Consider the following 25579-nt stretch of genomic DNA (forward strand, 5'->3'; position numbering starts at 1 on the left):
CTAACCCAGTCACCCACCCACTGTAATTAAAATGTTAAAAGACAAGCAGGTTTATTCCCCATGAAGGGAGTCTAGTCTGCACCCTTTTTGGACACAGTTCTATCCTATATTGAACCAAAATCTGTCATTTCACTCCCAGTACATGGGTCTACACCCTTGGGTGTGACTCTCATATCTCCTTAGTCTTATTTTTACAAAACTAAATATACTGAGTTTCTTTAGATATGTATCATTTAACGAGCCAATCGCTCTCCTCAAGACTTTCTCTAATTGGTTTGTGACCTCCTAAAATGCATCGTTTAAACCTAGACCAAAAATGGAACTGTAATTACATGTTAGGGACATCACAGTTCTAGTAATGCAGTATATGGCCTTTTGGTTCCTACTGACTTTATGATCAACTAAAACCCCACGTGAAATTCCATGAAAAGAGGCCCCACTGCATATAATTACTGTTGAATTTGGGAACCCAATGGCTAGATCTCATCTTGCTGACTTTGTACTGTTCTGTTAGCTTGTCAAAATCTTATTGAACATCGCGAATATCAGCGGCCACACCAGCACTCCCTGCCAGGTTTGTGTCATCTGCAAATCGAATAATCCTGCTTTCGGTGTCTTCATCCAAACCATTGATAAAAACGTTAAAGATGACAAGTCATTCAATCATTCACTCAACAAATATTTAATCAAGCACCTACAATATGTAAAACACTCAGGACAGAAATGAGAGGAAAAATTGTATCTGTATTGGGACAGATCCTAAAATTGTTTGCTTTCTGTAAATATGAGGTGGACTTCTTTTCTTGAAGATTTAACTCAACTCATTAGGTACTTATTGATCACTTACTCTTCTCTTGGCATCATGCTAAGCTTTGTTAAAGGAACAAAGGAATTAAAAGCTACAACCCTATTCTCTAGAAGCTGTTCCTCTCATTAGTGAGGATGGCGCACAAAACATTTCATGTTGCAACATTTATGTAATTGACAAAATTAGTGATACAGACAACATATTTGATTCTGATTGAGACTTTGTCATTTCGTTTAAAGCTGCAAAAACAATGATAGATTTTAGAGCTGAAGGGGGCAACAGAGGTCTTCTGGCACCATCCTCCCCTCCCACCTCGCCAATATTACTTACAACAATTGGGTATCTCCTGAGTAGTTACACTGTGTTAGACCTTATAATTAGAATAACATCGTAACATCCCCTATGTTGAGTCAAAATTACTTCCCTTTGCCTTTTCATCTATAGTATAAATACTCAATGATTTTGTTAAAGAATTGAATGAATTCTAATTCTTCTCTCTGAAGCTAGAAAAAAAAACAGGTCGGGTCCAACCATTTGAAGGCAATAATTATGTCCTTATTTAGTCTTTACTTTTCTAGCCTAAATATCTCCAGTTCCTTCATCTGACGTGGGTTGGAGACCTCCCCACCCCCATGCCATTCTTGTCATTCATAGCCTGACACCATGCCTGGCATAAAGCAAGCACTCAAGATACGTCTACTGAACAAATGAACACATGAATAAGTGAACTGGAAAGCTCCAGTTTGTGAATATCAGCCTCAGAAAGAAATGCCTGGAACTACAAAACGTATCGCTGAAAATGTGGTTGGAAAAGTGGACCCACTGCAGTTTGCTTACTCTGAACATTATACTTTTTTTAAAATTGAAGTATAGTAGATTTACAATGTTGTGTTAATTTCTGCTGTACAACAAAGTGATTCAGTTATACATATACATACATTCTTTTAAAAATTCTTTTCCATTATAGTTTATCACAGGATATTGAATACAGTTCCCTGTGCTATACAGTAGGACCTTGTTGTTTATCCATTCTATATATAATAGTTTCTGGGTTTTTTTGTTTGTTTGGTTGGTTTTTTTTGCAGTATGCGGGCCTCTCACTGTTGTGGCCTCTCCCGTTGCAGAGCACAGGCTCCGGACGCGCAGGCTCAGTGGCCATGGCTCACGGGCCCAGCCGCTCCGCAGCATTTGGGATCTTCCCGGACCGGGGCACGAACCTGTGTCCCCTGCATCGGCAGGCGGACTCTCAACCACTGCGCCACCAGGGAAGCCCAATATATATAATAGTTTGTATCTGCTAATCCCAAACTCCCAATCCCTCCGTTCTCCAGTCCCCACCCCCTTGGCAACAACAAGTCTTTGAACATTATACTTTTAACACTCCTTAGATCCAACTTCTTTTTGTCTTTGCACATGGGGAGAGGGCAATACACTAGTGACTCATACTGTCTGTAGCCAATTAAAATCTGTAACTGGAAAACACTGGTCAAGACCCACACAATTTCTAGCAAGAAAAGCTAGACCACAGCATTTATTTCCATGTGAGAAAGAATGGTATGTCCTTCTGTGTCTGCATGTCTTTCTGAGGTCATGCTGGTATTTTGATCACCGTAGCACCTAAGCCCCTCGGGAATTTGAAGATTGCGCAATATTCTGTAGAAGAGACCTAGTGAGTGGGTACAGCATGACACCGAAAGGAAAAGTAGGATGAGATAACCTACTAAGTGGAGGCCATGAAGCTCAGTTTAGGATGGGCCCAGTTACCCAAGAGTGAGACGTTGAATATTTCAGTGGCAGTGTTACCGACAAGGAGAAATTTCCCTCAGATTAAAACATCCAGGAAAATTTAAGTCTAATGAATCCAATAGAAGTTGGGATTGCCCTGGTGTCAGCTTACTTGTGGCTGCAAGCGGAGTCAGGCAAGAAGAACCAGCTGGGAGGTAAAGGAAGCAAAACACAACTGCGATGAAGATGCCAACACCAGCAGGCACTTGGTAAATAAGCACCAGCACTTACATACATTTATCTTTTATTGCCCCAAATAAAATGATTAGGTGGGCACAATGTTCACCATTTTACAGCCGTGGAGGCTGAGGCTGGGAGAGGTTCCGAAACATGCCCAAAGTCACACAGATCTAAGTGGTGCAGTCAGAATGCCCACCTGACTACCTCCAAAGCTCTCGGACTCAAGCATCGCGCCGTAGGACTTCTGTTCCATGTGTTTATTCATCCTTTAACACAGATTTTGTCAAGCACCCTCAGCGTTCCAGGCCTGTGCTAAGCCCCATGGATACAGTGGTAAAAAAGACACACACGGTCCCTCATGGGGCTCAGCACTCCGGCAAGGACAACAAACAGCTAGGCAAGCAACTCCAATCAAGTAGGATCCATCTCACGGCAGGAGAGGTGAAGGGTAAACTCACCCGGCACATGGGAAAAGGAGTCTTCCTCGATGAAGCAGGCCTTAGAAAGAAGCTTAAAAGATATGCAAGCAAGACAAAAGAGTGAGGGAGAGAGGCAGAGAGGGAAGAAACGTTTAAGATGTGGACGTGAGTGGAGACACTGGTGTCTGCTGAGTGTAGAGGGGAGGGCTCAGGGGCTCCCACGAGGTTGGAGAGCTGGGCAGAGTGAGATTCCAGAGGCCTTGTAAGCCACAGTAAGGTGTTTGGAACTGGACTGTAATTGGCAGTGGCAAAAACCGGTAAGTTTACATGGATACCACCTAATTGGATCTCCAGATTCTTCCAGGAAAATGGAGGCCAGGCTAAGACACACGCTGCCCTGTGGGACAGACACCCTGGGAAGGCATTCCATGCTTCACCTGGGCAGTCTTAATTTCTCTGGCCTTGTAATACCTGCTCTAAAAGGACTCTGAACCTCTGCCATCTCCTCTCTTTTCCCTCTCCAGGGAGGGTGGGTGGGTCTTGGGTGAGTGGAACAAGTGTATTCTAGATGCTTTCTTTATGTGACCCACCAAGCCTCAGAGATTCCAGCTTTCCCACTTGACAGATGAGGAAACAAAGGCGAGAGTAGTTCAGTGACTGCGGCAGATGCAATTATTGGTTCCAATCCATCATTCTCTTTAATAGTTTTATGAATCTTTACCCTGTCAGGGCCTTGCAGTACATGCAGTGTATTTCCCCTCCCTGGACTTCGGGTTTCATCTTCTGATTTGATTTGGCCAGTGAAATACTAGCAGCCATGATATGAGCAGAGGTTTGAAATGTGCTTGCATGGTTGAGCATGCCTTCCTGCACTTTTGCCACTGCCAGGAAATTATGCCCCAGCATAGCTGCTGTTTCTCAAGCCTGGACCCCAGCATGAACCACGCAGAGCAGACTTGAACCTGGTCTACAGCCTAGAGCTAAGCTCGGCTGAGATCAGCAGATCCCAGGTGACTTGAAGACCTTCAGTGTGAAGCAAGGTCACTTCCATTAACCCAGAGACTTGTGGATGTGTGAATAAGTGTTTCTGGTCATACACATAGAATTCGAGGGTAATTTGTTATGCAGCATCATCATGGCAATAGCTGACTGATAAGAGCTTACTCCAAGCTCACAAAGAAACTTCCTGGAATGCACAGCACTGCTCTGCCATGGGACCAGGGTGCCCTCTAAAAGTGGCTGGCCCTCTAAAAGATAAAGCAATGCAGACTGCCACCGCACCCCACTCTCCCACACCCCCCCTGCGCACCGCACGGCACTCACCTGAGTCTGAGGCTGCCGGGCTCACCAGGCTGAGTAGCTCCCTCTCCTTCTCATAGTCCCCTTTGCAGAGCAGCTGCCCCTCCTTCAGGACAAACTCATCGCCCTTCTGGAGCTGCCGCTCGCAGACACAACAGCAGAAGCAGCTCAGGTGGTATACGCTCTTCTGGGCCCGCATCACAAACTCATTGGGCGCGATGGCCTCAAAGCAGCCCCCGCATTTGACAGCAAACAGCCTGGCAGCATGGGAGAAAGCAAAGCAAGGTCGGTGAGAAAGATGGCTGGGTCCCAGGTCTCCTCTCAAGTCAACAACGAAAGGAACTTCAACAAGAACTGGGACAAAGAGGCTTGGAATGGAATAGGTTTTAAATCCAGATGATTTCTTCCCTGAGGAGGTTGCCCCAAAGAATTCAGTTAAGTTACTCTCTCAAAGGCTTAAGAGAAGCAGGCTGAGAGGTGCTGGAAGAAGGGTGAGCTGAAGCCCAGCGTGTATTTGGTGTGGTCCATGGCCCAGTGTTCCCAAAGGATGCCCTCCAGGCTGGTGTCAGGCAGGCTGCCCAGAATCCCCAGGGGGGTGATTATGGAAACAAAATAACAATAACAAAAAGGTCCAGGCCCACTCCAATCAGCATGCAAAAGGATGGGCCCCAGAATGTGAATTTTTAACAAGCTCCCCAGGGCATTCTGAGGTGTAATCTAGTTGAGAGATAAACTACATCCCAACTGCCCAGCCTGACGTTCAGTGCATTCAGCCCAGCTCTCGGGACTTAACTCTCATCTCATTTCACTTACTTTCAACCAACCACGAAGAGGGTGTCTATCTAGGCCAGGCGGATGCAGTAGGTACTAGTGATATTAAGGTGAATAAAAGAAAATCCCTTCCAGAAATGAGCTCAGGCTAATGGGAGAGACAAACATGTGCAAATAACTAGAGGGTCCCGGGAACACAGAAGAGAGGACAACTGTCAGGGAGTCAGCAGGGGGATTTGCATTTTATTACCCATTCAATAAATCTTGGTCAAACGGAAGACAGGAAGGTGGGCAGGCAGTAGGCCTGATGGGGTTGGGGAGTGGATTCCCCACAGAAGGAACAGCCTGGGCAAAGGCCTGACGTCCTGCAAGTACATGCTGTGGTGGGAGCATGCTGTGTCCTCCACCAGGTTGGAGGCTGGGGGCCTGGAGAAGGGTGACAGGTGAGGCAAGTCATGACCGGATTGCACACTGGGGCTGGACAGCATCTGACAAGCAACCAGAGGCCTTTGAACAATTTTAACATGCTAAGAGCCTGTTTTAGAAAAGGAGCTCTTTGCAATGTGAAAGGTGGAGGGGAATTGGGGTTGGAGAGATGAGTGAGGGAGAGCAGCTGAGTGGTGACAAGGGGCGGCACTAAGGCAGCAGCAGGGAAGCCAGACAGGAGGGGACAGAGCCAGGGCTTGGAGACTGGGAAGTGTGGGGTCGGCTCCCAGGCTCCTGGCGGCCAGAGCTGGAGGATGGTGATATGTCACCACACCTGTGCACAACGTTCCCGATTTCCTACCTCTGGGCCTTGTTATGCCTTGCCGCCCTCCTGCAGAGCCCTTTCTTCTCTGTTTAATCTACCTGAATACAACACACCCTTCAGGACACAACTGCTCCCACCTTCTCCCTGAATCCTGCCCGGACCTCCCCTACACCCCTCCGGAGTGACCGCACCCCCTCTGAACACTTTCACCATGACCTGTCTGTGCTGGTCACTGGGCAGTTATCTGGAGATGCTTCAAGACACAAGAATAGCCGATCTGGAAGCCTGGGCTCTGCCGCCCGCTCTGCAGACAGCTGTCTGCAAAACCTTGCTATTGTTAAAGAGGTGAGGCCACACAATCTCTTCCAGCTCCAAAAGTCCCAAGAGCATTGCTTCCTAATGCTGACTTAAAATATCTTAATCTTGCCTTATTATTTAATTTTCCCATGTTTATAACTTATCTTGCCAACAGCCTGTATTCCAAGAACTAGGCCTACGGAATATTTATATGCCCTACAACCTCTTGCACATGGTGGGTACTCAATAAAAGTTGATTTGATTTGACCTGTTGATTTCACCTGCTCACCCTCTTCTGAAATAAGATGTGCAAAGAGCCTGGCCTCAGAGCTGACCCACAGTAGGTTCCCAGTAAAGGTGGCCCATCTCTTCCCGGTCACCCCAGATCAGTAAGAGCTCAGGGCAGTCTATGAAAGATTAAAATCTAAAGTAGATTTCTCCGTTTCTCTTTCTCTTTTTTAAATTGCCTCATGATAACATAATTGCCTTTGTCAAAGCCTTGGGTATAAGCACAGAGATAACAGACCCTAAAAATATCTCTGGGATTCATTCATTATAGCATTCATTTTTCTATTTCCAAAATAAAGAGTTATTTTCTTTTTTAAAGTAGTAGCGCAATGCGGGGGGTGGGGGGTGGGAATCTCTCTCAAAAACGCTGTTTGTCTCCACATACCAGAGGGGTCACTAGACATGGGAAGGTCAGATGGTATAAGGGAGAGGATGGTGCCAAGCGGAGACAAAATGGGCAGAGTGAATTCACAGAGCTCCAAACACCCCTCCTCTCATCACAAAGGCAGACACAAGCTGACTCAGAGGATATCAGGGGGCTGAAGACACCCTGCTCTGCTCATGAGCCCTACCTCGGCAGGAGACAAGGAAACATAAATAACTGAAGAGCATTTTTCTATAGACAGGCCATCCGCCATGATGGCTTAAGTGTGGCCAATCCCATCTCAAAAGCTCATTCATACATTCACTCGCTCATTTAGTCTTCATTCATTCTCTCATTGATTCAGAAGCAACCACTGTGCACTACACAACAGGGAGGTGGGGAAAGAAAGCCCCACCCAGCAACATTCATGTTCATAAACCAGCCTACGTGGAGTGTCTGTTACGCGTCAGGCACTATCGTGGGCACAGATGATAGAAAACAAAGTCGCCGTACTCCATGGAGCTCATGTGATAGTGAGAGAAACAGCAAACAAAGAAACAAACAGATAAATAATGTCTACCCAGAGGGACTGACCTTTGGGAAACAGAATATAAGAATGATACAAAGCAATGTTTCATGAATACAAAACAGCGTGGCATAAAGCCATAGTCTGTTTATAATATTTAATCACTTCTCAGCTCTAAAGCTGTACTAGTTGGTGCCTAAGTCTATACACGTGCACAGTGTGTTTATCTTGGAAGCTTCCTGGATGAAGGAAAGAGTTTTGAGGGTAGAGTGGAAAAGCAGGTAAGGAGGAATTCCCAAGGAGGGAACTGGTACAAGAAAGAGGGAGGCCATTCAAACTCTTTGAGTGAAGGAAGCCAAGGCTTGGAGAAGGGATTGAAGCCGCCTCCCATGAATCTACTAGGGAACAGCCTCCCTGGACAGAGGCCAGCTTGCAGGTGACTCCAGCACAGCTCGGGATGAGAAGTGCATGTGTGGTCTCACTCTTAACCCGGACCTTGGGCCCCAACACCCATCCTCCCTGCCCTTGGCCATCAGAAACACATTAGAAACACCCATCCTGATATACCCTCCCTCTGCCTCTCAGCTTCAGAAAGGGGGATGAGGTTGGGAGACAGTTCAAGGGCTGGTGCAGCTCTTTCACCACCACCAAGGTATGTGACAGCCCCCAAAACAGAAGTCCAGGTACCAGCAGTCCTGCCCCTGCCCCCTCCCTTCCCCCAGCTGCCCGGGGTGGTTTTGCTCTCCGTGTCTGAACCTCAGGGCGCCTCAGGCCCTTGAACAACTGCCTTTACTCCCCTCCTCCCATGCTGGATGTTGTGCATCGGACAGAAAAGCCACCCGGTTCATCCCTGGCCCGGAGTCCCTAGACACTGTTTGCCAACCTGAGCAAACGAATCAGTACTTTAACAGGAGCCGGTCAAAGGCCCTTTGTCCCCAAGCCCTCCTTCCTTCTCCTCCCCTTCCCCAGGAATGAACTGTTAAACAGACTCAAGGCAAACGCTCCCAGGAGTCAACAAGCTCTTGAGAATCCACAGCCGCAGGTGGTGGCATCTGTGCTTGTCTAACTTCCACCCTGTTAATCTCCTCCTCCCTTCTTAATTTCATCCCCCACTCCAAAAATTTCCCCCAAGTTGGAGAAGGGAGGGTTAGGGTGAGCTCAACAAAGAAATCCCACCATGTTGACTCAGGAACGGCCAGAGGAAGTGGCAGGATTGTCTGGGCTCAGATTGTGAAATGGTCATGATTGCGCGAGGGGTGGGATACAGACCCAGAAGAGGGGGGCAGTTCCATTTCTCTCCATTCTCTGCATTGGCTGCCCCGTTCTGGGTAAAGACCAGGTTGACCTCACCTTACTGCTCTGGCTCTTGTTACCCTCACTAACCCCAGGGCAACCCAAGGAGAAAATGCACATGCAGTCCACCACCTGTGTGCCAGATGTGTACACAGCTGTATGGGTACCACTGTGGACCCAGCTGCCGACTACACACTTCCCACAAGTTGTTTTCTCTAAGGCTCAGACAAGCAGAGAAAAGGATTTGTTCAAAAGTCCAGGTCGTAATTAAAACACAGCCTGTCTCTTCCCAATGCCCTGGATGGCGGCCCCCACAGTGACTTTGGCCTCTGAATGCTAATGAGACCTCTCTCTGGGTTCAGAGCCTGGCAGCCTGCCTGTGCCCTAGAAAGCTAAGCAGGGTTTCCAGAAATGCCCAGCTCTTCTGGGCATACACAACAACTCTCAACTTTGCCAACTGTTAGAAATTCACCCACCCCTGAAATCTCTCCAGATGATTCTTTATCTCTTTGCTGCATCTGATCCCCTCACCTGTAAAATGGGGATAACAGGATCCAGCGGGGGGAGAAGCGTCCAGAGCCCAAGCTCCCTAATACTGCTCTCCTTCCTCTGCCGAGCAGTCTCCGTGGGGCAGGCGTAGGGATGGAGTGCTAGACAAGGCTGCCCTGTCCTCAGGGAGCTCACATTCTCCAGCAGGCAGCGGGCTTTCAGCCAATGACCATAGGAGGGTGTGTTTGGGGTACATAGCAGAGGATTAGCCAGAATGGCCCAAAGCAGAGCCCCATCCCCTTGGCTTGGGCTAGAGGTCACCGAATCTTCTTTCTCTTCCTTCCCTCCCTCCCTCTACACCTATTTATTCTCTTCTTCCCTCTGGCCCTTCCCCACTCCCTCTACCAGGCAGAGAAACAGAGGCTGGCTGAAATTCCATTCTATGCCTTGCCTACGTCTCTCCCAGTACAGCCACAAGCTCTAAGATGCACAACTTGTAGTTTTGGCGAGAGAGCCGGAATCGGCAGGCTCTGCCACTTCCAAGCGGTCAGTGGGACTCGGAGCTCATCACTTAATCTTTGGCAGTCTCAGTCTGCTCAGATGGAAGAGGCAATGATGAGGCTGACACTCCTGGATTACTGAGGACTAAATGAAAACAGGTATAAGGACTTTGTGACCTATAAGGAAGAGCACAATTTTTAGTTCTTTTTATTTGCCCGGCCTCCGTCTTTTGACCTTTGTGGATTGTTTTTTTTTTTTTACCCCGAAGGTGGCTCTCTGTGCTCAAAAGTTTCCTGAGCCCTACACTGAGAGAACACTTCTTCCTCAGCAGCGGAGTCCTGCTGACTTCTCCCAGCTTTGACATGGGCATGACTTCCTCTCCAAAGAGTGTGGCACTGACCCAGGAGATGAAGCCGGGGATGCACAGCTGGCAGGACTGCCACACAGAGCACACGCCTTAGACAAGGCACAACCTCCCACCACAATGTGCCAAGACAATGCAAGGGAAACAGTGTTTCTTGTATTAGGTGCCACGGAGGGTAGCAAAGAAGAAAAGAAAAGGTGACCTGATTCATGGAAAGAGCACAGGACTTGATGTAGGAAGACCTGGGCTCACGGGTTCTTCTTTTACCAAGAGGCCTCAGAAAAGCCACCATCTTTTCCTGGGCCTCAGTTTTCTTATCTTTTTTTTTTTTTTTTTGAGAAGGGGCAGACAGCTTATTTATTTATTTATTTATTTTTGGCTGTGTTGGGTCTTCGTTTCTGTGCGAGGGCTTTCTCTAGTTGCGGCGAGCGGGGGCCACTCTTCATCGTGGTGCGCGGGCCTCTCACTGTCGCGGCCTCTCTTGTCGCAGAGCACAGGCTCCAGACGCGCAGGCTCAGTAGTTGTGGCTCACAGGCCCAGTTGCTCCGCGGCATGTGGGATCTTCCCAGACCAGGGCTCGAACCCGTGTCCCCTGCATTGGCAGGCAGATTCTCAACCACGGCGCCACCAGGGAAGCGCCAGTTTTCTTATCTTTAATGGAAAAGTACTGCCCTAGATCAGTGTGTTACGTCAAGAATTTAGAGGCTGTGGAAGGGGAGAGTCTTTATTCCGCGTACCTCCTTTCAACCAGAGAAGCCTACTCTGCCACACCTAAATCCAGGTCTCCAGATGGTGTTTCAGCATGACAGGGCCTTGCTATGGTAATTCTCCAAACAAGGTATTTTCCAGAACCATATCATTCACAGATACACCTATATATATATATGCATATATATACATATATGGAACAGGTAAGGCCAAATGAGGTTATGTATGAATGGACACACAAACACACAAAACATACATACACACACACCAGCTAAAACCAACAACTCATTCCCATAGTCTCTTTCTTCCTATCTGTATGGTACAAATATATACGTACTTCCAGAAAGGATTTATATTACATACGTATATAGATATATTTTATATAAATATACAAGAAGAAATCAATTTGCTCCTAAGGCGTGTTTGAAACCCATTAGGCGGGATAATTTCTTTTTATTTTTTTTAATTTTTTTTTTTTTTTTTTGCGGTACGCGGGCCTCTCACTGTTGCGGCCTCTCCCGTTGAGGAGCACAGGCTCTGGACGCGCAGGCTCAGCGGCCATGGCTCACGGGCCCAGCCGCTCCGCGGCATGTGGGATCTTCCCAGGCCGGGGCACGAACCCATATCCCCTGCATTGGCAGGCGGACTCTCAACCAATGCGCCACCAGGGAAGCCCTCTTTTTTTAAAAAAAACTAATTTATTTATTTATTTTTGGCTGCATTGGGTCTTCGTTGCTGTACGTGGGCTTTCTCTAGTGGTGGCGAGCAGGGGCTACTCTTTGTTGCAGTGCACAGGCTTCTCATTGCGGTGGCTTCTCTTGTTGCGGACCATGGGCTCTGGGGTGCGCGGGCTTCAGTAGTTGTGGTGCACGGGCTCAGTAGTTGTGGCTTGCAGGCTCTAGAGTGCAGGCTCAGTAGTTGTGCACACGGGCTTAGTTGCGCCGTGGCATGTGGGATCTTCCTGGACCAGGGCTCGAACCAGTGTCCCCTGCATTGGCAGGTGGATTCTTAACCACTGCACCACCAGGGAAGCCCATAGGCTGCATACTTTTTAAATTCACCCCCATTTTTATGATTCATGCTTTTATTATAGGGTTGGGGATCCTGCTCTGTAGCTAAGGAGATAAGAATGTTTCCAAAGCAGATATGAAGGCTTGACACTTGAGAAACTCCTAGAGAACATGTCTAAGGCAATCAAGACAGAGGCCAGACCTCTGGGAAGCAACAGCACACCCTGCGCACTGTAGGAGTTACAGCAGAAAGACGACCACGTGCCAGGACCCCTTGTGGACACCTGGACTTTGATGCTGGTTACGTGAGCTCAAGAAAATCATTCCACATTCAGGATACTGGGGTCCTAATGGTTAGAATATATTTCATCCCCCAAATTATTTTACTACAAAGAAAAAGCAGCTTGTAGAAGATAGGAAAAAAGGAAATTGGTCTTCACTGAATAGTCACTTGGTGCCAAGAACTGTGGTGCTTCTTACATTCATTACCTCACTAAATTTATGGGGTAAGAGCAAACAGGACTATTTTATGAACTCAAAGAGAGCCTTGTCATATTTCAGCTCAGCCTGGTTCACGATGCCTCTCTTCCACAAGAGAGACAGACTCTGGGAGGGCCGATCCACAGGTTCTTCTCTATACATCCTCTCTAGCACTCTCTTCACAGGAGAAATAAGTGAAAAGATCAAGCAGCTAAGACGGAGGCCTGAGCTCCCGCCAAGTCTCCTGGGTGGGCCCATGGCTTTGTGGGAGGTCCTGAGACACTGCTGCCCACATGCAGGTGAAAGGCAGGAGTTAGGAACCAAGTTGATTCCTTCAAGCTACTCACCTCTTGGGCCCCAAAGTATCTGAAGGGATCCCCCAAAGAGCTCTCTCCTCTGTGGATTTACGTTAAGAACAAACAGTGTCCAGTAGATGCTTAGACCCAACACCACCACGCCCAAGAGTCTACTCTGATTGCAAAAAGATGGGGAAACAAGAGAATTCCTGTTGGAATCCCAGTCACTGGGGGATTTGGTGGGTCACTGTTTTCAGAATACAGGCAGAAATGTAGGTCATGGGGGTTGGACCCAGAAAGACCCAAGAAAGCCCAGCCAGAAAGACTGAGCTGTAGAAATAGCAGGACAAGGAGGCAACATGGTATTCATCAAATAAACTTAGGTCCAAGTCCCTGCTCCTCCACTTATTAGCTATGTGATCTTGATCAGGCTATGGCGGCCTTAGTTTACTCATCTATAAAATGGAAATAATAAAGGGACTTACCTCAGAGAGACACGGTAAGAATTAATTGAACTGACACATTAGAACTGCTTAGCAGAGTGCTTGGCACATGGTAAATCCTCAGTAAAAGGGTAACCCTTGGGCTTCCCTGGTGGCGCAGTGGTTGAGAGTCCGCCTGCCAATGCAGGGGACGCGGGTTCGTGCCCTGGTCCGGGAAGATCCCACATGCAGCGGAGCGGCTGGGCCCGTGAGCCATGGCTGCTGAGCCTGCGCGTCCGGAGCCTGTGCTCCGCAACGGGAGAGGCCACAACAGCGAGAGGCCCGCGTACGGAATACTAAAGAACATGGCAGCCTCATGCAAACCCAGATCTATCCCAGGGTAAGGGCTTTGAGACTCATGAAGGCTGAGCAGAAACATAAGGGGAGCCCCCATTATGATACTGTAGAAGGTTCCTAAATCAAGAGTACGTTTGGAAAGACTGAGACCTTCATTAACCTTGACCCAGAGTACTGCATACCTCAAAGGGAGCCTCTCAAAGCCTCCGCACCATAGACAATTAAGTGGAAGGATGGAAAACAAAATAAATACACGAAAAACCCTAATGCCAACTTAAGGCCAACTGACGGGATACTGTTTTTTCCCACCAAAATAAGAAATCAGAGCCACTTTTAGCCTTGGACAGCAGACAACTACAGATCATGCAGCCTTTCCACAGACAGACACTGACAACACTATTTTTAATCAGATATAGGAACACTTTGGTCTAGAAAGTAGGAGGGGGTTTTTGTACAGCTCTTTAACAAGAACACAATAATCTGCCTATCACTCAGTTTCCACCCTCTCCACCAGGGGGCAGCATAGCAGCATGCATTAACTGCCATGTTGACTTGGTAACTGAGGTCATCCAGGCACCGAGACAGCGATTGGCCATATGCCAAAACTGTCTGTCGGGAAAATCTGCCGCTGGGAGTCTGGGAGACCATGTGGCTAAAAAGAAGGAGAGATGGTGAGAGAGAAGAGTATTCAAAAGTACTGGGAACCAAAAGCATGGCTTGTGGCCTTAGAAGTAGTGACACAAGCAACCTTGTCAGCTGGCTCAAGGTCTCTGTCCTTGAGGCTGAGCCAACACCACCACAATAAGCAATGGAGCCCGTGGTCCTGGGGCGGTGGGAAAGTCTGCAGGGACAATAGGAGTGGCAGGATCTTCTATAGGAGACAGTCTCAAGACTCTGCAGTGGGGAGAAAATGGAAAACAATAAGTGGCCGGCAGAGCCAATCAGAGTCTCTGTCTCCCTGGGGCTCCTGGGGAGCTGTAAGAAGGACCATACAATGGGATGAGAACTGCTAAGTGTGATGTCTGCGCGTCCCAGAGGCTCCGTGAGGCTCTGGCTTCACCGAGAAGTGCAGGATAACACAAACAGCTCATCACTGATGGCAAATGTTGCTGGCAATGGGCAGCTTTTACCTCGAAATGGTGGACGGAGTACTTTTCTTGTTCTCACAAAGCATCTGTTCCAGAACCAGCCAGGCAGAGTGGGAAGAGCCTGGCTTTTGAAGTCTGATAGAACCTGGATTCAAGTCTTGATTCCACCTTTGAGAACTTGAGCAAGCTATACACTCCTTTGGAGACTCAGTTTCTTTATCTATAAAATGAGATCATAACTATCCCACAAGATGTTTTGGAGCTTAAATAAGATAATGTATCAGAAGGATCTGATACATACTAGCTGCTCTCAGTAAGTGGCAGCTCTTAACTCCCTTTACTGAAATCAATTTAACATATCTGCCCATGTACGTATTTGTATAAGATCATTTATTTCAAGACAGCCAACGGAGCCAAAAATAGAACTTCATGAGCATCTCAAGGCTCTGTTCTTCATTACTATAACAAATTAAATCAAACTTCAACAAGCCTTTCATATGTTATCAGAGAAGAGACAAATGGACAAATATGAAAGGACAAATACTCGAGAGGGAACAGGGTGCATTTCATTCAGGCAACCATGGCTATGGTCTACCCTAACCCAAAGTCAATATTGACATTAGCCAACCAGTGTCGACCAACACCCACTTTCATTGCCCAACACCCAACATATGTTCAGGAAGTTGGCAGCTCCATGTTTGACCAACCAGAGCCAACAGTTGCTATTTGGTTAATGCTGACATTATCTGACAAATGTTTGGAACAGACCCTTTGCCTGTATCACTTCAGTTCTCAGATGACTGCCTCTCATGGAGGCTGCTGACCACTGTATGGACCTACACTGAGATGCCCATATTCTTGCCTTGTGCCCCTAACTGTCAGACCCCCCACCCCAAGATTAGTCCACCTCCCCCCTCATTTTATAAATGGAAAGAAACCAAGGCCAGAGAAGGAGCAGTGACTACCCCTGACCACAGAGAAAGTTCAGATTATTGAGGTTCGGTTAACAATCAAGAAATAAAAGAGGTTATAACATGGCCCAGCTAGGGATGGAAACGTGTCCCCCAGGCTCTTAAGCAGTGCCCTAACCAGCTGAATGAGCAGACAGTGTACGTCAGTGAGCCTCTCCTGCTTAGAAGCTCTCGCTTTCCCCTCTCCCTCTTCTTTGCCGAAACCTGGGAAGCTGACTACCAGTCAGGCCATGGAGCAAAAGACTGCGGTGAAAGCATGGATTCCAATAACCCAAGCCAAGGTGGCACGATTTATATTACAGACTTTCCATATTGTCACACAGACATGCAAAATGGCAAGAAACATAAAACAGACATACAGAAAATACATGTTTCCTTTTTAGGGAATTAAAGGTTTGGTTTCCTTTGAAAAATGTCAGTTTTCCTTTCCCTTCATCCTCATTAGCCTCCTGGGACACTCTTAAACATACCCAGCAAAGAACAGAGCAGAGGGAATGAGGTATTTTTAGCTGATATTCTGGGCACAGATTCCTATTGTTCCACAATTTTTGGCTTGACTGGATGGCACGTGGCCAATATAATGTATACGCTTACAAAGAATGTATGTTTCCTGGGCTCTGTGTGTGTGTGTGTGTGTGTGTGTGTATTAATAGTAAGAAGGACAAGGACATTATTGATGATGTTTTGATGGGAAAGATTCTGAGATCCCAGCAGGGGTAACACCGAGCTCTCCATGAATCCCATTTGCTTTTTGTCACCATCACTTTTCATTATTACCGCTGTGCTATATGTCCAAAAAAAAAAAAGAAAAAGCCATGTTGTCACAATCCAAAGCTCCTCATAGAACCAACTGATATCAACTGCACTATATTAGGAACTAGATGGATTCTGAAGACCAGTGATGACGTTCTAAATCATCTGGTGCAGTGACCAGCACACGATAATGTTTAAAACCGTGGTCCCCAACCTTTTTGGCACCAGGGACCAGTTTCATGGAAGACAATTTTTCCTCGGACGGGGTTGGGGGGGATAGGGTTCAGGCGGTGATGTGAGCAATGGGGGCAATGGCGAGCGGCAGGTGAAGCTTTGCTCACTTACCCGTCGCTCACCTCCTGTTGTGCGGCATGGTTCCTAACGGGCTGGGGACCAGCACTGATCCGTGGTCCGGGGATTGGGGGCGACCCCTGGTTTAAAACATTACCAGTCACTACTATCCTTCTCCTCAGTTGTAATACTTCTCCTCAAGGACCACCCACCCTTGGGCGAAGGGGAGACAAGGGAAGACAAACACTGACTGACCATCTGAGTAAAAATCTCCCACTGTGGCATAAAAGCCAAGGGAGCGCCACGTAGGACTTTCCCTTTCCATGTGAGGGGTGGAAAATATCTCCGGATAATCTGAATTTCCAGAATGCCTTTAGTTCAAAGATCTCAAAGCATGTGCAATCTTATGTAACATCTCAGCTCTGAAGTAAAGGGGGGTGTGTGTCAGATTTTATTATCTAGTATCTTCATCACACAGAAAACTGGCATCACAGCAGGGTGTGGCATTTTGGGTGTATAACAGCACCAAAATTCAGCAGTGGTGGAGCCCAGAGTAAAAAAAAAAAAACGTGTCCTGAACCTCTGACGCAGCCTCTTTCCCATAACATTGCATTGCTTTCCTTTTGACTTAGATTCCATATGTCTTGAGAGCTCCAGAAGAAAGGTTTCAACAAAGTATGACCCAATGGAAGGGAGACAGTTTTTATCTCTCTATTTTATTTTTTTATTCTATTTTATTTTTTCTTTTTACCCTTCAACATTTTACCCTTTTTTATCCTTCATCTCTCTCCTCACCCATTAAAAACTGGAAGACACCACACCCATTAGGGGGGCTACTATCAAACGTGGAAAATAACAAGTTTGGTGAGGAGAAATTGGAACGCTTGTGCACTATGGACTGCAAAATGGTGCAGCTGCTACAGAAAACAGTATGGTAGTTCCACAAAAAGTTAAAAATACGATGACCATATGATCCAACAATTCTACTTCTAGGTATATACCCAAAATAATTTAAAGCAGAGACTCAGATGTCTGTATATTCATATTCATACCAGCATTATTTATAATAGCCAAAAAGGGAAAGCAACCCATGTGTCCATCAACAGATGAATGGATAAACATACTTTGGAATGTATTGGAATATTATTCAGCATTAAAAAGGAAGGAAATTCTGATACATACTACAACATAATAAGGATATTATGCTAAATGAAATAAGCCACTCACAAAAGGACAAATATTATATGATTTCACTCAGATAACCTCAGTAGGCAAATTCATGAAGACAGAAAGTAAAATAGTGGTTGTCAGTGGGTAGAGAAAGGAGGAATTGGGAAGTTACGGTTTAATGGGTAAAAGTTTCAGTTTTGAAAGATGAAAAGAATTCTGTGGTTGGATGGTAGTAACGGTTGCCCAACAATGTGATGTACTTAATGCCACTGAACTGTACACTTAAAAATGGTTGAGATGGTAAATTTTATGTCATGTGTATTTTACTACAATTTTTTAAAAATTAATTAAAAAAACTGGAAGACACAATGATTGTTCATACTCTACCTCCTATAACCAAAATCTAAGTGACTGTGTTCCCAGTTGAAAATCTCACCTGCCCAGGCTCCCTTGCAGCTAGGAGTGGCCACGTGAAGCAGTACATGGGGTTCTAATGGGGGTGGAGGTATAAGCAGGAAGTTCTGGAAAAGCTATTGTTCTCTTGATGAAATGAGACAGCCTCAGCGGGTGCGTACATTTTGCTCTTCACTCTTTCCCTATTTCTGTCCGGAACTAAAATATAACATCTGGAGATGAAACAGCCATTATGGTACCAAAAGGATGAAAGCTGTCTGTTAAGGATGCAAAGCAAGAGAAGAGAAGCCTGGATCCTTGAAGACTTGTATGAGCAGTTGCACCATCCTTGGACTCCCTACTTCTTGACTCCCTTTCAGTGAGAAAAATAAAATCCCTTTTTAATTAACCCACTGTAGTCAGGATACAGTTATATAAAGCCAAGTATTTTGAAGGACTTCCTCATCCCATCCAAGCTCTATCTAGGGCAACTTCTCCACTTAGACACTAGACTTCACCACTTCCAGCTTACTCAAAAGCTATGTCATATATTTTCCCTCTCTGTAAACATTTTAATATATTTTTTAAATTTCTCCAGTGTTTGGAAAAAAAATTATCCTTCTTTTGATCCTACTTCCTCTACCAACTATGTCCTAATTTGTTGACAAACTTCATAGAAAAAATTCAAAAAGAAATTACTTCTGTTTTCTTTTTTTTAAAAACAAATTTATTTATTTTATTTATTTATTTTTGGCTGTGTTGGGTCTTCGTTGCTGCGTATGGGCTTTCTCTAGTTGCAGTAGGGTGGGCTATTCTTCGTTGCAGTGCATGGGCTTCTCATTGCAGTGGCTTCTCTTGTGGAGCAGGGGCCCTAGGCTTGTGGGCTTCAGTGGCTGTGGCACGCAGGCTCAGTAGTTGTGGCGCATGGGCTTAGTTGCTCTGTGGCATGTGGGTTCTTCCCGGACCAGGGCTCGAACCCGTGTCCCCTGCATTGGCAGGCAGATTCTTAACCACTGCGCCACCAGGAAAGCCCCTACTTCTGTTTTCTATCTCCAGTTCCTCTCCTTCTACTCTCTCTTATGGCCAATCCAATCAGGCACTTATTCTACTCTTACTAACAAAACTTTCCTGTAAAAGTCACTCATGGCCTCCATATTTCTCAGTCCTCATCTCACTCAGCCCATCAGCAGCATTTGACACTGGGATCACTTGGCTTTCAGGACCATTCACTCTCTGGTTTTCTTCCTATCTCACTGGTCACTCCTTCTTGGCCTTCTTTCTAGTTTCCCTCACCTCCCTAACCTAGAAATATTTCATCCCCTTCTCTGTCTAGACTCATTGTCCTTGGTGATCTTATCCAATCTCATTACTTTAAGTATCATGTATCTGCTAAATTACTTTGATTTCTATCTCCACCCCAGATCACTCTCCTAAATCGAACTTATATATCCACTCAATATCTTCACTTGGATTTCTAAATCTCAAACTTCAAACTAAAGTAGAATTCCTGATCTTTTCCCACCTACCTCACCCTGACTCAAATCTGCTCCAACTAACCACAGTCTCCACTCTTCTGTTGATGAACGGCACCTACATCTTTCCTGTTGCTCAAGACAAATATCTCATAATCATTCTTGACTCCTCTCTCCCACACGCCTCATATTCAAACTGTCAACAAGCCATTTCTGCTCCACCTTGAAAGTATAACCAGAATCTGATCACTTATCTCCATTACTCCTTCTGTGGGCCGTGCTTCCATCATATTTTCCCTGGATTACCTCAACAGCTTCCTAAATGGACCACCTGCTTCTTCTTGCCACCTGCCAGGTTGATTTTCAACCCAGAAATCAGGGCGATCCCATTAAGAACTAAATTAGAACATGTCACTCATCTGCTCAAAACTTATTCCCATTTTATAGATGAGAAAATAGAAGCTTGTGAAGGTTTAAGTAATTTGCCCAACTTTACACAGATAGTCATTGGGGGCAGGGGGCAGGATTCAAATCAAGTCTGCCAAGGCTAAAACCCACCAAAGATCCATTGTATCATTGTTTAACTTAGCTCTGAGGGCTGCCTCATCAAATGGTAGGATGGTACCTTACAAATGTAGTCTATGTGACTACAAGGCAATGCTTATCAACCACCGTTACCAACCCAAGCTCCAGATAAGGTAGAGGTAGATGAATGAGGTTCACCTACACCTATATTGCAATATCAGTAAACTCTACTGAAATATTATACCTAGAAAGGAAAGGCCAGATGTTGACCTCCACTTCTTGAGAGAGAGCCCAGGCTCTGAGATCAAAGGCCCAGGCCAGGTGTCACCCAGAAGAGCATCAGCCTTGGAACTTGTGTGAGAAACAAGCGAGTGGGAATTGGGGAAAAACAGAAAAGCCGGGAGGAACAGTGGCGAGTGTGAAGCACCAGCCAACAAACCTCCACCCCAACCACAATATTCGTGTGCAAGTCTGGGATATAATTTTCATCTTGGATGCCTTTCATATGGCTCTGCTCCCCACAGCCAGCCCCATTCAGAGGATTAGAGAACAGGGACAGACATGAGGAGCTAAAGAACCACAAAAATCTCTGTGAAACAGGATTCCTGGCTTGGAATCACAGTGACCAGTTATGTGTACAAGTTATGTGGACAGATGTGAGTGCATACACACACACACACACTCCCTTAGATTGGGGATCCAGTTCGGTTTCATAGCAGACTACGGCCAGAAGTTAAAAAAAATAATTTATAACAACCCCTCCCTACCATGGGAATAAATAATGACCAGCTAGGGTGTCCCCAAGCCAGAGGAAGTCTTGAAGGGAACGTGAGCTTTTAGGGGTGTCTCCGTGCCACTTAGGGCAGTGAGCTCTCAGAGTCTATAAGAAGGGATCAAAGGGAGGATGGTAATAAAGTAGCCCACCACTTCCCTGCTTCTCAGAGACTCCGGGTTCCCAGGTAGGATTTTAAGGACAGTTAGGAATTTGAAGACCAGTTCTTCCAAGCCAAAACCTAAGGCTGGAGGGACCTCGTGCCGGTGACAGGAGAAATGCCTGCCTTCAGTACTGGGTGCTAGGCAGATTACTTCAACCAGGCACAAAGACAGGGGTTTGTGTTTCATTTGGGCAAGGGAGTAGGCAGAGGAGCTTTCGTGAAGATGCCTCTCAAAAGGCCTGTAGACCTTGCCCCAGTCCACCAGGAAGAAGGGACTTCTAAGGAAAAGGCAAGAATTATTTTGCACTTGAACATGAGTGTTTCTCCGAGCCCTGCTTATTTCTTCACTGTGAGGAAGGAGCTGCATATACTGGCATCAACCTCTATCCCAACTGTACCAAGAAGAGCCACACGGGAAGAACATTTGGTAATTGTTCTTGTCACTGAAACATATTGCTACCTAGACTATAGTCGTGGGCTGAATCCCTCTAAGAACAGGTCAGTAGCCCCGCGAAGAAAAAGTTCTTTGTCCAAACTGCAGCCATGGGAGGGGAAGAGAAAAAGAGGGGGAACATACACCACAACACATCTTCACCAACCAGAAAACAACATAAAGGTCATGACCAACTAATTTATGGCCACGCCTGGAGAAAAAATAATGAATTTTGCAGCATTCCTCACAAAGGGACACAAGGTCTTCACAACTTGCAAATATTGAAAAGGAAGTTGGGAAACTCAAATTATAGATCCTTATGGAAAAGGTTTTATCCACACATATAACAAATAACTGTGTAGTGCCTGCGATTCTAGCTGCTGATATCGAGGCACCATTCTAGGTGCTAGAAATATAACAGTGAACAAACCAAGCAAAATCCCAGCCCTTGGAGTTTACATTTGATTGAAAACAAACAGACACCAAATAGAATGTCAGATGAGTGCAGTAGATTAAAAGGAAGGCATACAAGAGGATGGGAAGTGTGCCAGGGTGAGGAGTTGTCATTTTCACTGAGTAGCTGATGTTTGAGCAAAAATCTGAAGGAGCTGGTGAAGTAAGTGAGCCTTACCACTACCTGTGGGAAGAACCTTCCCCGCAGAGAGAACAGCAGGTGCAGAGGCCCTGGGGTAGAAGCAGGAAACAGCATGGAGTCCAGTGTGGCTGGATGATGTGGGCAAGGGGCAGAGTGGTAAGAGCTGTGACTGGAGAAGTTATGGGGGAGAGGCTAGATAGGCCACAGAGGACCTTGCAGATGACAGTGGGGACTTCAACTTTTCCTGCAGAAGCCAGTGGAGGGTGTTTTGCAGAGGAGTGATTTGCCGGATGAAGTTTTGCTTTTCCTTTTTCATTTATTGAGGTAAAATTCACGTAACATGTTTCAAAGGGAACTATTCAGGGGCATTCAGTACCTTCACAGTGTTGTAGAAGCACCAGCTCTATCTCATTCCAAAACATTTCCATGACTCCAAAATAAAACCCCTTAACACACTAATCAGCTTCTCCTCCCTCCATTCTCCCCTGCCCCTAAACGTGGGCAACCACGAATCTGTGTTTTGTCTCTACTGATACCTATTTTGGATATTGCATATAAATAGAATCATACAGTATGTGTCCTTTTGTGCCTGGCTTCTTCCACTTAGCATGTTTACTAGGTTCATCCACGTTGAAGCATGTGTCAGTGTTCCATTCCTTTTATGGCTGAGTAATATTCCATTGAATGGCTATACCACACTTATTTATCCATTCATCTACTGATGGACGTTTGGGCTGTTTCCACGTTTTGGCTACTGGGGATGATGCTGCTATGAACATGCATGTCCATGAACTTGACTGGGTTCCTGTTTTCAATTCTTTGGGGTATAAGGATGAAGTTTTAATGGGATAAAGTTTTAATGGGATCACTGTCAGTGCTGTGTTGAGAGCTATGTGTAGGGAGGGGAAGGTCAAAAGGAGGAAAGCCAATAGGAGGTTTTTTAAATACTCCAGGTAAGAAGAGACAGACACTGAGAAGAAGTGACCAGGAGACAGGGGAAAGAACAGGAAAGTGCAGTGGACGCCAAGTGAAGGGAATGTTTCAAGGAAACAGGTGGGATGAAACCCATCCAGTGCTGCTGACAAGTCCAGGAAGATGAGGACTGAGCACTGACCACCTGGCTTAGCTATGTGGTGAGGGAGGGTGGATGGCTGGGGGAGGGGTGCAGTGGAGTGGGGGACATGGGGACACAGGGGTAAACAGCTCTTTCAAGGAGTTTTGTGAAATAGCACAGAGAAAGGGAGTGATAGCTGGAGGGGGATATAGGGTCCAGGATGGTTTCAGGGGTAGTAATTATGGAATGCTTGCCCACAGGAATTATGTGATATGAGGGGAATCTTCAGGATGGACGTCAGAGGTAGGGGAGACATTCTGGAGCAACATCCAGCTGAAGGAGTGGGTATCCCATGGGACCCAGCACACACATGGAGTAAGAACTGGCCTTAACTTAGAGCGAGGTAAGCCTCCTGGGTGCTATAGGTAGAATTCTCGCAAAGTCATACTGAAAGGAGCCCAAGTCTGGACCACTCTGGATTGTTTGATCTAATCAAAAGCAGAGCCAAGCTTAAGTCAAAACCACATAAATCAAAGCACTAATATTTGGCAATGAATATGCCAAGTAATTTTCCTTTTTTTTTCTTAAATGGGACTTTTGAGGTAACTTTTATTTTGACTGATTGCTTGGTTGATTAAATGACAATTGATAAAAATTGGCCTTTATTAATTTTTTTTGCAATTGTAGTTTCTTTTTTTAATCTAATTTAATTTAATTTTTATACAGCAGGTTCTTATTAGTTATCTATTTTATACATATTAGTGTATATATGTCAATCGCAACCTCCAAATTCATCCCACCACCACCACCATCCCCCCTCCCCACTTTCCCCTCTTGGTATCCCTACATGTGTTGTCTACATCCATGTCTCTATTTCTGCCTTCCAAACCAGTTCATCTGTACCATTTTTCTAGATTCCACATATATGTATTAATATACAATATTTGTTTTTCTCTCTCTGTATGACAGTCTCTAGGTCCATCCATGTCTCTACAAATGACCCAATTTCGTTCCTTTTTATGGCTAATATTCCATTATATATATGTACCATATCTCCTTTATCCATTCATCTGTCGATGGGCATTTAGGTTGCTTCCATGACCTGGCTATTGTAAACAGTGCTGCAATGAACACTGGGGTGCATGTGTCTTTTTGAATTATGGTCTTCTCTGGATATATGCCCAGTAGTGGGATTGCTGGGTCATATGGTAATTCTATCCAAGTAATTTTCCTTTGCCTCAGATCTACACTTCTTGTGATGCTCTTGGGCTAACGTTAAAGCCACAGTCATGAATGGTGGAGCAGCTGGCTCAAGAGCGAGTGCAGAGACTGGATAAACCAAGCCCTGCACCTCACACAACATGCAAAATACTGAGGCCTTAGGAATGGCTTTGAGAGAGATTGTTACTGTCTCAGTAGGATTGCTAGTAAATATTCCCACATCTACTGCAATATGTACAAATAGGAAGTAAGGTGGAAGGGATGCTAAATGTCTTTTTATAATATAATTTAAAGGGAAATGATAGTGTAGTGGGAAGAGCACTGAAAGGCATGAGTTTGACATCCCACTCTACCACTTACTATCCGTGTGACCTCAGTCAAGCTAACTAATTCTCTGAGCCTGAATCTCTCAACTGAAAAATGGGGTTAATGAAAACCACGTCACCAGTTTTCAGCAGCAAATGAGGGGATATCACTAAAAACAGTCTGCAAAACAGTCCACGTACCAGGTTTTATGTACATGTACATAGCCTGGTTTTAGCTATCTAGATGTGCTTCATATTTTTATGAAAATTTTTGAAAGCTATTGCAAAGACCCTATGACAGGCAACAAGAATCTCTAGAAGGGAGCCATGCTTTCTATACACTGGACCCGAAGTCGAAGAACAGGACAGAGAGAAATCCCCAACAGCTCAGGTGTGTGGCTTCTTCAAGAGCCTAGACTCACCACCTCATCCCTGGCTAAGCCACCAGAGGCTCACCAAGAGCTACCCAGGGATGGATCTCCTGTTTCATCATTTACCCCCATTACCTCTTTAAGCACACTTCAGTCCCTTGGAGGGTTTGAGACAAAAGAGGGTGAGATACTCTGGACTCTCAATTTGGAGACTGGCTCCAGAGGGTGTTACCTGTCCCAGTGCTGAGAGCAGGGCTACATGGGAATACCCTGCTGAGAACCAGCTTCTCAAAGGCCTGTTTGTATGTCCATCCCCACACTAGAGACTGCCGGGTCAGAGTTCAGCAAACTAATAGAATAAACGTGGGAACTGTCCCTGCACCAAAGGACATCAGGATTTCAGCCCCACTAGACACCTCCCCGGGCGACCCTCCAGGTCAGCACTGCCCAACAGAACTTTCTGCAATGATATAAATGCCCTATATATGTGCTATCCAGTATGGTGGCCATGAGCCAATTTCATATGCTCCTAGAGAAAGTGTTAAGATGCTTGAAGGTGAGGCAAAAGCAGGAATGTGAAGACCCTGGTGTGTT

At 45.9% G+C, this 25579-nt stretch overlaps 1 protein-coding gene across 1 annotated transcript in view; it reads right to left on the reverse strand.

Moving 5' to 3' along the window:
* LMX1A (LIM homeobox transcription factor 1 alpha) overlaps positions 1-25579 on the reverse strand; it is a gene marked incomplete at its 3' end in the record, with an annotated part of 150717 nt that overhangs the window by 41853 nt on the left and 83285 nt on the right. The window contains exon 4 of the mRNA XM_079922509.1: positions 4516-4748. Within this exon, the coding sequence (XP_079778635.1) occupies positions 4516-4748 (233 nt within the window). The remainder of the gene's footprint in view (positions 1-4515; positions 4749-25579) is intronic.

This window comes from Stenella coeruleoalba (genome assembly GCF_951394435.1).
Source record: "Stenella coeruleoalba genome assembly, chromosome: 1".
NCBI lineage: Eukaryota > Metazoa > Chordata > Mammalia > Artiodactyla > Delphinidae > Stenella > Stenella coeruleoalba.